Source organism: Rhyacophila brunnea, unplaced genomic scaffold (genome assembly GCF_057557595.1).
Source record: "Rhyacophila brunnea isolate RB1 unplaced genomic scaffold, BYU_Rbru_1.0 scaffold_19, whole genome shotgun sequence".
Classification (NCBI taxonomy): Eukaryota; Metazoa; Arthropoda; class Insecta; order Trichoptera; family Rhyacophilidae; genus Rhyacophila; species Rhyacophila brunnea.
In genome coordinates, this window is record NW_028232848.1 from 26,484,556 (window position 1) to 26,498,671 (window position 14,116).

At 39.1% G+C, this 14,116-nt stretch overlaps 1 protein-coding gene across 3 annotated transcripts; it reads left to right on the forward strand.

The window, feature by feature from the left end:
- The first annotated feature begins 6,182 nt into the window (after positions 1-6,182).
- On the forward strand, positions 6,183-14,058 carry Cp190 (centrosome-associated zinc finger protein CP190). 3 transcript variants are annotated; one of them, XM_085945844.1, is made up of 2 exons: positions 6,183-6,267; positions 6,628-14,058. In XM_085945844.1, the coding sequence occupies exon 2, from the start codon at positions 6,681-6,683 to the stop codon at positions 10,713-10,715; it is 4,035 nt and encodes a 1,344-aa protein (XP_085801970.1). In that variant the 5' UTR covers positions 6,183-6,267; positions 6,628-6,680; the 3' UTR covers positions 10,716-14,058. The 3 variants fall into 3 exon arrangements, with proteins under 3 accessions (XP_085801970.1, XP_085801967.1, XP_085801969.1); XM_085945841.1 differs by lacking the exon at positions 6,183-6,267 and adding an exon at positions 6,278-6,357; XM_085945843.1 differs by lacking the exon at positions 6,183-6,267 and adding an exon at positions 6,402-6,540.
- Positions 14,059-14,116: the final 58 nt, after the last annotated feature.

Here is a 14,116-nt window from a genome sequence, read left to right on the forward strand (position 1 = left end):
GCCAAAGTATACTAACTTTCTAGTATTTATTTTTCATTCTCGACATTCGTAACATTGTCATATTCATAACATGTAGGGAATTTAAGGGAAATTAAATGCTCTTGACTGTTAATGTTCATTGATTCTCATAGTATAATTGAATATGTAGTTTTCAATCAATTGGTAAAACAATCCTTCGGTGAATGGAATATCTACTTTTTACTTTTCTTTATTTTTGTCTAATAATGCAAACTATTGCAATGACATTTTATTGATATTAACTCTGAATTCTCAGTAGAAGACTATTACATGTTATATAAGTCAAAAAGCCTCAAAAACATAGGTAGGTATCTGGTTTAAAAAAAATCTAAAAACAATGTTTAACTAAATGGAGTTCGAACACACGTTTCTGCTTGTCGGATGAATGATTTTACCATTGAGGCTATACCTCAGCTGAGGCATGGTCTAAAAAGATCGTAACTATGTGACGCGCGGATTGTGCAAATGACGCGTGCCTCACGAAACATAATTTGTCATGAAAATTCAACATGCGTCCATTTAGTGTTATGTTTATTGTTATATTAGTAATAATAATAATATATTCATGGACACGTTTTCTTTTTCGAGTATATGCATAACGTTTTTTAGTCATATTTACATGATATAGAATATATTCCTCCAACGCCATCACAAAACAAATTGACGTGCTCACACTTCTATTGCCGCTCCCCGATTGACGACGACTGCGAAATTTCTATTGTTGAAAATTATTTGCCGTTTCACTCTTGCTACCGGCCCAAATACTTATGTTGCTGATAAGAGCTATAAAGGGTACTAACTCAAGCAGGTATATTTGATTAATTAATTTAACTGAGGTATTTTTATTGTTGATATTTGGTATATTGGTATATACCTAATATTATAATAAACATACAATATACAAAGACAAAATTCCATTCTAAAAAAGATCAACATTAAATTATTGCTTACTTAGTAGATACCTACATACTGTGTATTTAAAGAATTTAAAATAGATCAGTGTGTCGAATATTTAATAAAATATTATACTGTGCCAGAGAAAATGAGTTAATGGAAGCCTCAGCACATATCTACCTCTACCTGGAGAGGTTTTTCGCGATTTTTCACCGCAAAAGGCTTCGGTAAAAGGCTTTCACGCTGGCGCCTTCCCCTCCCGCCTTGTTTTCCCAGCCAATCGGCGGTGCAGACCCCCCTGCGACCCCCCGCGGGGGCGGTACCCCGGGTCTGAGCCCGCCCGATCCTGAAAAAAACTACTAATCCAACCGCCAACACGACACATACGTGGGAAATTCTCGTGGAAACTGGCAAAAAAAATACACTAAAGCAAACCAAACATCGCTAAATCCATCGTCGCTTTAACCATTTAGGTATCAGGCCCTGTGTAATTATAAAAAGGATATCCAAATGTCACATATGTTTATAAACAAATTAATGTTATCCGTCGTGAATGATTCCTGGTATACCCAAGGGCGGATAAGTGGTCTGAGACCTACCCGTGGAATTTTGTAGTCAATCGTCACAAAATTTAATACTCATATAATCATATATCATAGAAAAAATATAGTTGGCATGCGAATCGAATTGTGAGCTGTTGAACGGCTTGGAGGGCAATAGGTACAATATAATTAACTTAACACAATACGACAAGGTCGCCAAGGCACTTAGAATTATTGAGAAGGTATTTTTTTTATTTATTTATTAAGGAAACAAACGGTTACATATTGATTACAAAAATGTTAAATATAATAATGAAAAGTTATTGCAACCAGCAAAGTTTCCATGTATACATTATAATATAGTTAAGCCTAACAAGATAGAGAGTAAGAATAACATAAATATAAAGAAATTACATGAGAAAAATGAGGATACGGTGGAGAAATACATATTATAATTTAAGCAAGAGCGCCGAATAAAAGAGTTTTGTGCATAATTAGAACCGCTACGACTGATATGGTACAAAGTTTGGTTTCGCGTAAATCTTGATGGACAATGGAAACCCACCCTTTCGAGTAGGTTTGGCGAGTCAACAAAGCGATTGATAATTTTAAAAAGAAAATATTGATCAGATATAGAACGTCGACTTTCCAAAGATGGTACCATAAAAGTTGCAGTGGTCGAAATAGAATTAGATAAATTATAACAGTAAACTTTAAAATTGACGTGCTTACGAAATCGCTTTTGTATCGCTTCGAGACGATTTATGTATGTAACATACTATGATTTAATGATAGATATGATTTAATTCAGCAATTTCAAAATAATAATATGTCATATTTTCTCGAAAAACTATTGAAAAATATCATACCGATGCCGGCACGAAGTACATAACGGTTGCCTGGAGTAGATACGTTTATACGCGACCTTCGTAGTCCAATGCGTAAGGCTCTGGGTGTTCATCTGGTAGCTCCGGGTTCGATTCCCGATTAATTCACATTACCATCTTAAAGCCCAGGTGCCTCCGTGATTATTCGCTTACATATAAAACGTGTTTTTAAGCCAGATAAAAATTGTAAAAAATAACTCAACAAATCAACTCAATAAATCGAGTGCTTAAAGTCAGACAACGTTATCTACAAAAAAGTGTTTTTTTTTGAGATAACGTTATTTTACAATTACAGCTACATGATAGTCAAACAACGTTATGTCAATCTTTTCTAATTTCTTATTAAATCGTCAGTAAAGTTTAACGCTAACTACATAAGTTACCCTTGTTTTCATATTTTTTTTAAACTATCCCTATAAATTTTAACATCATCATAAGCAAGATAAATGTACAATACACAATAAATTATAAAATATTAACATTAGGTTTTAAATAAACATTTCCCTTGTTGAGTTACAAGAATCTAAAATAACGATTTTTGGTTCTCCTGTAAAGTTGCACTTTTGTAGATAGTGTTGTTTGACACTAAGCCCCCGAAATGGCATTAACATTTGAAAATGATTTCAGGCACACGGTCACCGCTGCTGTTCTTGACCAGTTTTGGGCCACTGATTGTTTCAAGCATTACCTACTGCCCATACCTGCATCACGAATAACACGAACAGTGTTGGCTACCAGGCTGACAATGATTGTCACTGGTTTATCGGCATAAACCGGTGACTTCACGTAACCCCACAATAAATAAATAATCCATAGGTGCAGTGACGTCCCGTGGGAGTAGGCAGATTGAGCGTCGCTTGGGGGCGGCAGTTACCCGAAGGGCGGCAAATCGAGGAGAATCATTATTTATATATAGAAATAGCTACCGAAACTTAGCAATAACGGAAATATATTTCCATTAAAAAATTCAGCTCACTGGTTGGAAACAAAATGTATTAATTACTATAAAAGTTTTGACAGGATTTTTTTTGTCGCGTTCGCGATGTCTTGTTTACTTCCGTTGTCATTTTTTAAATTGTCAGCGAGTGCACGTATCTATGTTAAAACTGAAATTTATGGATCCAATAATAGGTACGGTCCGTCTAGAACAGGGTTAGCGAACCTCTATACGTAGGTTATACGCGTGCCAAAATTCCCTAATATTATTTTTCGACTGTCTGACGTGTCCGAGCAGTTTTTCATGAAAAAACAGTTTTTAAGAATGTTATTGAGAAAGTTTAAAGATTACAATTTTATTGAGTTCTTGAGATTCTATTTTCACTCTGTTTCTAGCCGAATGTTAATCTTTTATTCGTTGAATAATTTTTTTCTTGTTTTCAAATTTTTCAAGGAAATCGTGGAAGTATTTTAGCTACGCTTCTTTCATATTATTATATTATTCCCTATCACTGAACGGTATTCCGTTTTTAGCGATTATTTTTGTGGCAAAATAATAAGCACATATTTATATTTGAATCATTGCCGATAAATTTCATCAAGTTTGTTGGTTGAATATTTTAATTTTTAATTGCCCGATTGGTCTCATTGAAGAGTATTTGCTTGCTATTTTTTTATACAATGCGGATCTGTCGGTTTCGCATGACTTTCATTGATTCCCTTTGCGCATCGATTGTAATATTAAAAACCGAAGATAACACGAATTGTTATGCTGTCATCACTTTTTAATGTTATATACTTACTTACTTGTAGCTACATTTATTTGTAAAACTTTTTTGTATTTTTTTTAATTATTGTAGGTTTTTTCCTTTTCAAAATAAAACATTGGCGTGCCATGAAAAATCATCTCACTGGTATAGAAAATGTTAATACTTTCACTTTAAGCTAATACATACCTAGTTTAATGGTTTGGCGACGATCTATTTTTATGTCTGACATTTTTTTTGCATAAGGTTTCGCAGATTGTTAAAAGAAAGTTCTAGTTTACATCCCCCCCCCCCCCAATATTGAATCCTAAGTGCGCCACTGGTATGACGAGATTACTCGCATTTGCATTTGGTTGCCTGAACACTGAGCAGTATCAGTAGGTAGCTATAATAATAGTATTCAATTAATTGCTATCAGTGCTCACGTATGTGTGTGAAACATGGACCCTTAATGTAAGAAAAATCCAAAATTTACGAGTAGGTCAATGTGGCATGAAAGCGTGCATGTTGGACATGACGCGAAAAAACCACAAAATAAATCAATAGTTAAGGAAGCAGACAAGAGTACATACGCGATGTGATACCTACAATACATGTCATTAAGCAGATGACATGGCAACGGGCTGTATATGTCACTCAGAGAGCGGACAACCGCTGAACAAATGCCGTCATTCAGTGGTATTCAAGAGGCACGACCACAGGGACGCCCAAAAACCCGCTGCATAGACAAACTCATAAAGTTCGGTGGATGTACGTGGCAGCGAAAAAATATGGACTGAGAAATGAAGCTATAAGGGAACTTCATCCAGCAGTGGATCGACCCCGGCTGATGATGATGATGATAACTATTACGCGGTGGCCATTTTTTACGTTATAATGCCGGGATTGCCGGGTCCACACTGGCAACATGTCGCGCGACAACCTCGTTAATTTTTACGATAAGTATGATAATTATCGTAAAATTTAATGAGGTTGTCGCGCGACATGTTTCAGTGTGGACCCGGCATAATGTATATCTCGCTCCAAACCCTGCGCCTTAAGCCGTGTTGCCTCGATCCAAGTACACTTGGACCGAGCGCCATCCAAGTGCACTCGTACGGGACATCTTCATACAAATCACTCATATCCAAGCTACTTGGACCTCGCCCTACTCATCCAAGCTAGCTTGGATAGGAATAATATTAGTATGAAGATGTCTCATACGAGTGCGCTCGGTCCAAGTCAACTTGGATCGTACATGGACCGTGTCAACGCGGCTTTATCGGAAATCAGTACCTACATCGCAGGTAGCCTTTGGTGCGGACGCTGCCACTCACTCATAAAGCTCCGATAGAATCATAGTAGGTATATAGAATTTAATGCCAAATTGAAATCCTACTGCAGGGTGGCCCTATTCTCCAGCCCTTCGGCCCTTGCTAACCAATGTGCGCATTTAAGAATTTGAAAAGTGATAGGTAGGTACCTATTTCAGTGTGCTGCTATTTTTTTTTATAATTTGAATACCTAGTGTGCTGGATGCATAAAGATTTGGAAGCACTGACGTAAGAGAGGAAATTATATCGGTATAGGTACCTATTCTAAATTCTTTGTAGTAGGTACATAAATACTTATATTTTGTATCTATTTAGTTTAGTCCATTATACTCAAACATCCCTACTACCTATCATAAATTTAATGACTGTGGTTCAACTGGTTCTTCCCGTTACCTTCCTGCGAGTGCAAAATACCTACTGATTTAATTTCTTTTTTGAATTCGTTATGATGACATCTGTAAACCGGTGTTAATAGCAAAGCAATAAAATAGTAATTTTCAATGCAAAGAGGACACAATGCTATTAATTCGCCTGCTCTACTTTAGTTCGGGAATATTATTATGAAACCATAATATTCACGAAAAATTGGATCAATACATTTACATTACGTATGCGAACAAAACGTCTTTGATATTTTTTTACAGATGGCGTTCACGGGTCACGAGTACCACCGATGCCAAAAATAATACAATATTTTATAAATACTAGCTTTTTTATTACAAAGTATTGTAAACAAATGTGAATAAATTATTAAAATTATTTAGAATAAAACAGGTCGGAATCAACGAAAAATGTAAATTAAAAAGGCCTGTTTATGACTAAATAACATAGAATTTTTGCTTCTAATCTAAACATAGCGTTCGCGAACGCTTCCCTACCGAAACCGAAGACGCCATCTTTTGGTAGACGTGTGCGTATTTGCTTTCAATAAGAAATAAGTGAAACCCAATTAAGTGAAAAGTACTGTGACAGAGATGGGGCTCAATATTTAAACATTTAGGTCTATTATTTTCTATTATTTATTATATCAATTTCTGCCTCATATGAATGAATTTTCGTTTCAAAACACCGGATCTGTCAAACTCGAAATAATGTTATTTTAGCGACTCGATCATTGAGTTCGCGAAACTGCTTCTTGTCGTTCTTGTCGATGTATAACTGTTCGTTTGCAATGGCTAAAATTGTAATGCACAACATTCATGACGATCCCGCTAACCGGCTTTCATAATAATCGCAATGCTTGCAATAATGCGTATGTTTTTCATTCCAGGTACGGAAATGTCAATATTTCGCTGACGGACTTTCAGAATACGATCGTCGGAAATGTCGGGCGAAATGGCCACCAAGAAACAAGTAAACGTGGACAACTGGGGAGTTTTTTTTCTGCAGCGTTTGAAGCACTTCTTCAACCGCACGGACTATTGTGATCTGACCCTCCAATTCCAAGACTTCGCCCATCTCAAGGTCCACCGGCTCGTGCTGAACTCCTGCACTGAATACTTTGAACTCCTGGAGAGGACGTGTGAGATGTACGATGACTGTCTCATCATGCCGGACGATCTGCAGGCCGACGTGGTCGTTCCCATTGTTAACTTCATGTATACGGGCCATCTGGAGTACGAAACGAGCCTGTTCGATCGACTGTATTCCACCGCTCAAATCATGAACATGACCGTTCTAACGAAACTACTTGACTCTCAGAAAGTCTCTGCACCTTCAGCCGTCAAAATTCCCAAACAGGAAATAGTGGTTATGAACGATCATCTCGAAGACGGGAAACCGTTCGTCCGACAGGTCACAGGCCACGCTGGTGGACCATTTCTCTCAGCTGCCAACAAGAGAAACGTAGCCAGCCGGAAATATGGTCCCGGCCCGGGACTGAAGGAGTCCAGGTCGACGTTCGGATCGCAGCCAGCGCCCAAACCCAAGATGCCTGACTCCTCACGCCCGACCCGTTATGAAGTGCCTGAGGAACTGGAGAACGACGAGCTGTTCGAATCGTCCTTCTCTGACATATCCTATGAAAGCCGGCCCCTCATGAGGGTGCCACAGAAGAAGAATCACGAAAACTCAAGAAACATCTATGACGAAGCGTCCAGCTCGAGAAAATTTGAGGAATTACGGCGAGGGGTCTCTTATAAGAGACCCCGTTCCTCTTCCGACGACAACCCCGACGCCAAACACATTGACTTAGAGCAGGTTAATGAGTACGCTTATCAGCAAAAATTGAGAACAGAGTACATCCGGCAGGATCCGCCGTCTGACGATGACAACACTGAAATGTTTGACAGCTTGCACTCTGATTACGGCGACAAGGACAAAGGCAAAGACCACTCCTTCTTCGATTACAGCACTGACAAATCCCAAACCCTCTCTGTGAAGTCATCGAACAAGTCCGGCTCCTCCCTAAATCATGCCAAAATCATCAGTGAAGTGCTCAAAAAATACCCCCACCTCGTGAAGACAAACAAAAACATCAAATTGAAAATAATGACAGGCCCCAACCGTTCTCCGGCTGCAGCAAAGGCGCCGCCAAAGAGCTATGTGATCGAACAGCCCAAAAACTTCGGAGGGAATTCGTCCAGAATTAAGCGGGAGGCGGACAGTGGAGGGCCCGGGTGGAGCTACGTCAGCAAAAACATGACCTCAGAGTCACTGGCCAAACTGGTGTCGCTGGGGGCCGAGAACACAGACGGGCCGTGGCTGTGCCTCATCTGTGGCACCCCCGGGAAGGCACTCAAGTTCCACGACTACTCACGCTACTACCGCCATTTGGTAGATGTACACAAGGAGAAGATCTCCACCAACATCTGCCAGCACTGTGGCTACAAGACAGGCAAGCGGAACCATCTGCTGCACCACCTGTACACCAAGCACGGCGTGCCACCCCCCTCCACACACGCATTCCCTAAATGCAGCCAGTGCCCTTATGTAGCGCTCACGGAGGCCTTCCTCATCAAGCACAAGCTGTCGCACTCTGCCAACAGCAAGTTTAGCTGTAACGTGTGCAATGTTTCCTTCCGTGTGCGCTCACAGCTGCTCAACCACATCCAGGCGTCTGGTCACAAGTTCAGCCCCGACCGGAAGGTCTCCAACCAGTGCATTTACTGCAACAAGATCTTCCTGAGGGAGACCAATCTCTACACCCATCTCAAGCTGGCCCACAAGGAAATGGCACGGAAGGATGGCATCATCGATAACTCAGACGAGGAGGAAGAAGGTTTTCGGTACGAGGACGCCTACGAGGAAATTGTACCCACGTACGACTACTCGGGCAGCTCGCGGGAGGAGCGCCTCGGTATCAAGGAGGAATATGGCTCCGGTGACATCGAGATCGCCACCGATGGACCTCTCATGAGAGCGCCTCCTCAGAAATTGCTGAATGCCAAGTTCGTCAAGAACGTGAATGAGCACATGAAGAAAGCATATGGCTCACCTGTCAAAAGGGCTGTAAGGTCGGAACCGCCCCGTGTTGTGCTCGCCAAGCCCAGCTCGGAGGCCGAAGCCCTGGGGACCATGGTCAGCGGGATCACCAGCAGCCTCGGTCTCGTGGACCGCATTGTCGTCCTTAACGACAGCGAGTATATCCTCCAGTCTGACCAGGATGACTCAGCGCATCACAGCACGGACGGGGCCGGTCAAGAATACATCCTTTCCGATGATCGATATCCGGCAGAGGTCGCCCCGCCGCAACCAGGCAGGTCACAGTTGTTGAACTCGAAAATGACCCTGCAGAGTTCCATCCGGCCTATCAACGGCCCGGTGGGAACCCAGGGTCAGCCCATCCAGATTGTTGTCTCCGGTAGCCAGCAGTACGGCGCGATAGTATCTTCAGGACCTCTGGTGTATGGCAAATGTGATAATTTCAAAACAACAATGGCGACTGGCTCACCCAAATATATTGAGACACACACGCAGATCAGCATGGAAGGCGCTACTCCCGGCCGCGTCATGGTCCTACCAGAAGGCTTCGACCTCGAGTGTGCTCAGGAGGCGCCCACCGACGGAGCCAACATCGTCGTGGTGTATAGCCATCCCGTCGAAGAGGTCGACAAGCAATATCTACCTGTGGATGACGCGTTTATAGCGGCCGAAGACCATCAGCATGTAGAATCGCACATGGATGAGATCCATGGGGAGGCCATTGTCGCGGATCCTGAACTCTCCGAACAGGGACTGGTTCACGAAACCGTGGAGACCTGGGAGGAAGAACAGGAAGCTGTCATAGTTCAGGAAACAGAAAAAGAGGCCGAGCTCCTCGAACCCGCTGAACCAATTGACCAGACAGAGGAAGTCACCACCCAAGACGATAGTGCGACGATTAGCCTAAAAAATGTTGACGAATTGGCCGACGGTGACCCTGTTGTGATAAATGAGGTTAACAATGAATTACTGCAAGATAATTCTCTCATCATAGATTCCGATGTAAACGAAGTCATTGTCTCCTCTCATGAGACAGAGCATGACGAACGCTTGGAAAGAGTAGATGAATCTTTAACTGAATGCGATGCAGCTCCGTCTGATGATCATGTTGAAATTCCTCTCGATATCGTGGAGCGCGACGTGACAGATTCTGTCCCCGATACTGATGCGCCAGATGTCGAAGCGAACGACACTGAGCAGAATATGGAAATAGACAGCTCGCAAGACTTCGCCGATGTAAGACAAGAGCCCGTTCGGCCTCCCAACATTGCACCCGCTGCCGATCGACCGAAAGAAAATGTGAACAATTTAGCATCGGAATGGTCTGATGACGAAATATCCCCAAAAGACAATCCTACGGGAGTCGAAGGTCGACCGGTCCTTTCAGAAGTACACGACGACGAAACTGAAGAAAATCTATCAGAAGCGCAACCCATGGAAATCGAAGAATCAATCGAAAACATTCATGAAGAAGTCCAAAAACACATTCATAACACTGAAGATGAAACCGGAGCATGCGAAGCGGCTCCAGATCAGTCGAATGGTGACAATGTGACAATTTCTCATGAGGAATCGATGCCTGACGAAAGCGAAACGACCGTCATCATCGAGGGTCCTGAAGAGTCTTCGGAGGAAACCGAAACAGGGGAGCCAACTGAAGTCATCGAGGAGACGGAAATTGGTGAGGAATCGGAAGAAGCTCCCGAACATTCCTCCAAACTGGAAATATCGAGCTCGAGGGAAGCGACCGAAGACGATGCGACGGTCAAAAAGAACAACACCGAGAAGATCTCAAATCTCCTAAACGAATGGGATGATAACGACTCGCAGTCTGAACCCATGGAAGTGGACGGTAAAAAACAGCCGACGCCTGTTCAAAAAGATGCAAACATTGAAAAATTGGTCAGCGATTGGGACGATGAGGAAGATAAGTAAGTTCTATATGAAAATATTCCACACATATTGACTTTAATTTATCATCTGTCAGTGAATGATTTTAATCTGTTATAAAAATGATTATCCACTCTATTTATGTCTTAATATTTGGCAAACTTTTAAAGGGGGTAGTGCAGTATAAAGGTTCATAATAAAGAATTTTGGGTAAATTAGGGGTCAAACAGTATAAACAACTTTCCTACTAAGTATTAGTACTTAGTAGGAAAGTTATTTATATTCAATAAAGAATGTTGTATTATGTAAATTTGATCCATATTTGAATAAAAAATAATTCAATTAAAAAAGGGCATTTATGTCATTATGATACCCTCTCATTTCTCGGATGAAAAAACATTTAGGCTAAGGCAGTGTTGCCATCTTTTTCTATGCTGATTATAGTACAAAGGCGTAAAATTTATATTACAGGATCATTTTTCATCTTGAATCCTATAAAATTATAGTATTTTGGTATATTTGGCGTAAAATTATAGTATTTAACATTTTTCGCAGAATTAAAATTATAGTATTGTACTATAATTATAGTACGGTTGGCATCACTGGGCTAAGGCCACATAGACAGGTACGTTACTTGGTGGCTACGTGCTAGGTGACATATCCTAGCGAACGGACGCACACTATACTATCGCAATGGCCACATTGCACACTTCGCGCCTCGCTACGTGATTATTAATCACCTAGTGAGTCTCCTGGCAAACGAACGTGTTGGTTATTTTTATTGTCACCTAGTGATTTTGCAAGATGGTGGATGTTTCTTCAGTATGACAAACGTCAAACACCGTATATTTTGAGGTTATGAATAATGACGCATGGGTTGAATTGACATTATGCACCCAACAAGTTCGAATTGGAAACTTTCGAAATTTTAAACTTATATTCTCTGTGAGAAGTAGCTTTCTGGTTAATTTTGACAGTGACATATTGTTGTTGACTTGAGCGCTCCCAAATGTAAAATGAATTTGTACCTAAGCACATAGTGTGCAATGTGGCAGTAGTGTTTTTAGTAGACAAGCATAGCACCTAGCTCAGCACTAGCGAAGCACCTACCTATGTGGCCGAAGCCTTAATGATCACAAACGACAATAAAATTTTATTCAAATGAGAAACTAAAGGACGTTATAATTATATAAAAAACTTTCCTACAGAGCATATGAATTATTGAGCCCAACGCCTAAAATTTTCATTTTCGACCTTCATACAGCACTTAATAATAAAATAAAAGAGGCTGCTATGAGTGAGGAACGTTTCAAAAATTACCAAACTTGTCAAAACATCTTGTACAATATTTATGGCGATTATTTTTTAATTTTAAATATTCTGAAATCCATGATGCTTTTCCAGTCAAACCACTATTTCTAGTCCTCCCAATAAAGACAGAATTATTTTTTCCCGTTGCATTGTAAATATTTTTTATCTAGCGGTAACGCTAAATCATACCTTTCATAAATTTGACTATATCCATTCAGTACAATATTAATCGATAAAACATGACTTCACAAAACTTGTACAGAATTTATTATGCGTTGAAAATATTACTAGGCATTTTTTTATATCGTAAGTTTATTATTAGATTTATGTAATAATATTTAGGTACATGGGTATTCCCGTGATGCACGTTGTTAGTTTTTGGGTGCAGTTATAAGAAAACTTTTTTTACTTACATGAACTTAGCGAATGTTTAGAACTTTTTGAATGGTGATTGATGTATTTGTAGTTATATTTTAATTTTAGTTAAATAACATACTATTACTGATTATGTATAAAATAACATAAATTACCGTTCTATGAATATAAAACAATAAATCACAACCAACTGAAAATTATATTTATAAATAATTATATGAATATGTTCAGTCAAGGCTTCTAGAAATATTTAACAATAAAAAATGCAATGCAAACACACTGTCAGTAACAGATGTAAAAGCAATACACATACATATATATTATTAGTTGCAAAGTAATAAACTTGGTTATTACGAGGAAGATGGGACCGACTGAATTTGCTCATTATAAGCGTTACTCGTTATATCAGATAATAGGTATTTTTAAATGAGCGGTCACATAACACAAAAATACACAATTAGAATTTTTCCAAGAAACAAGCATGGCATTTATAAACTACAAAAGAAGTTGTTGATTGCAATGAACGCTGGTAAGGTACCTTACTTACTTCACACACTTTGGATTTTTTTTCCAACCATATGCGTGGATACTTTTTCAATCTTGTCAGCGAAAACACCAATTAGGTAGGTACTTAACTAGTGTCATAAACGTAATTTGAACCCGGCGGCATCCTGTCCGGTCAGATTTTATTGCTTTGGGTCGAAATGTTTTTAAACGATCCACACATTAACAGTTTTAAGAAAATTTTTGATGATATTTTAGCTCGGTATATCTGATAGGGAGCTCGTTATAAAAGTGAATAAATGTATGGAGATGATCATAAACTAAAATTTAGTCAACGAATGTTTCCTTGTTACATCCGAGATCTCGCTATATCCGTGATCGTAATAACTGAGCTCGACTATATATAAATTTAATCATGTTTGATAATAATAGCATTATGTTAACTGATTTGAAATTAAATACAAAACAGTTAATATACTTTGCAGGTAGATTGAACAGATAATAATATATGTATTTTTTCTGGACTGCCAAAATCTGAGAAGACATTTATGTGATAAATTTAATGACACCTTGCCGCATACATTTTTATTTTTCCCGATTTGTCTCACATTTTATTCTCTTGTAAAAAACAGATGAATACTTATGAAAGCAATGAAAATATGAACTCTGCCTGCATTGTAATAAGGGTCAATTTACAAACTGAATTAATTTGTAAATGTCATTTTTTTTCTGCCCATCGCGGCCGTAGCCCAATGCCAGATGTCCATTAATTATTGTGGAAAATACATAATATTGTATGTCCTTAAAAAAAAATATCTAGAAAGGGGTGAACCTTACAGATTTTTGTAAGATGTCTATAACCTTTTCTAGAAGAAGTACCCACTTTTGTGTGCTGTGCATCCTGTACATATGCAATGCTTCTGATACCCCATAGTCAATTTATTGCCGACCACTATTACGAAACTCGAATGAATAATATTTTATCATAGTAATAAATATTTTAGATTATTTTCTGAGAAATTCCTTATTTACATTGATTGTAAAGAAATTATTCTAGTTGATAATATTAATAATAATACAATTTTTCCGTGGTGCGTATGGCAGATTAAAAAATATATCGTATGGTTATGGTTCTAGATTTTAAATATCAAATTACTTTTAAAATGTATACATATTATAAATAAATATATGATTTATTTGGCTTTGGATTGATTGTCTCTTTTATTGTATTAATAAAATATAATATGTGAAAAAAG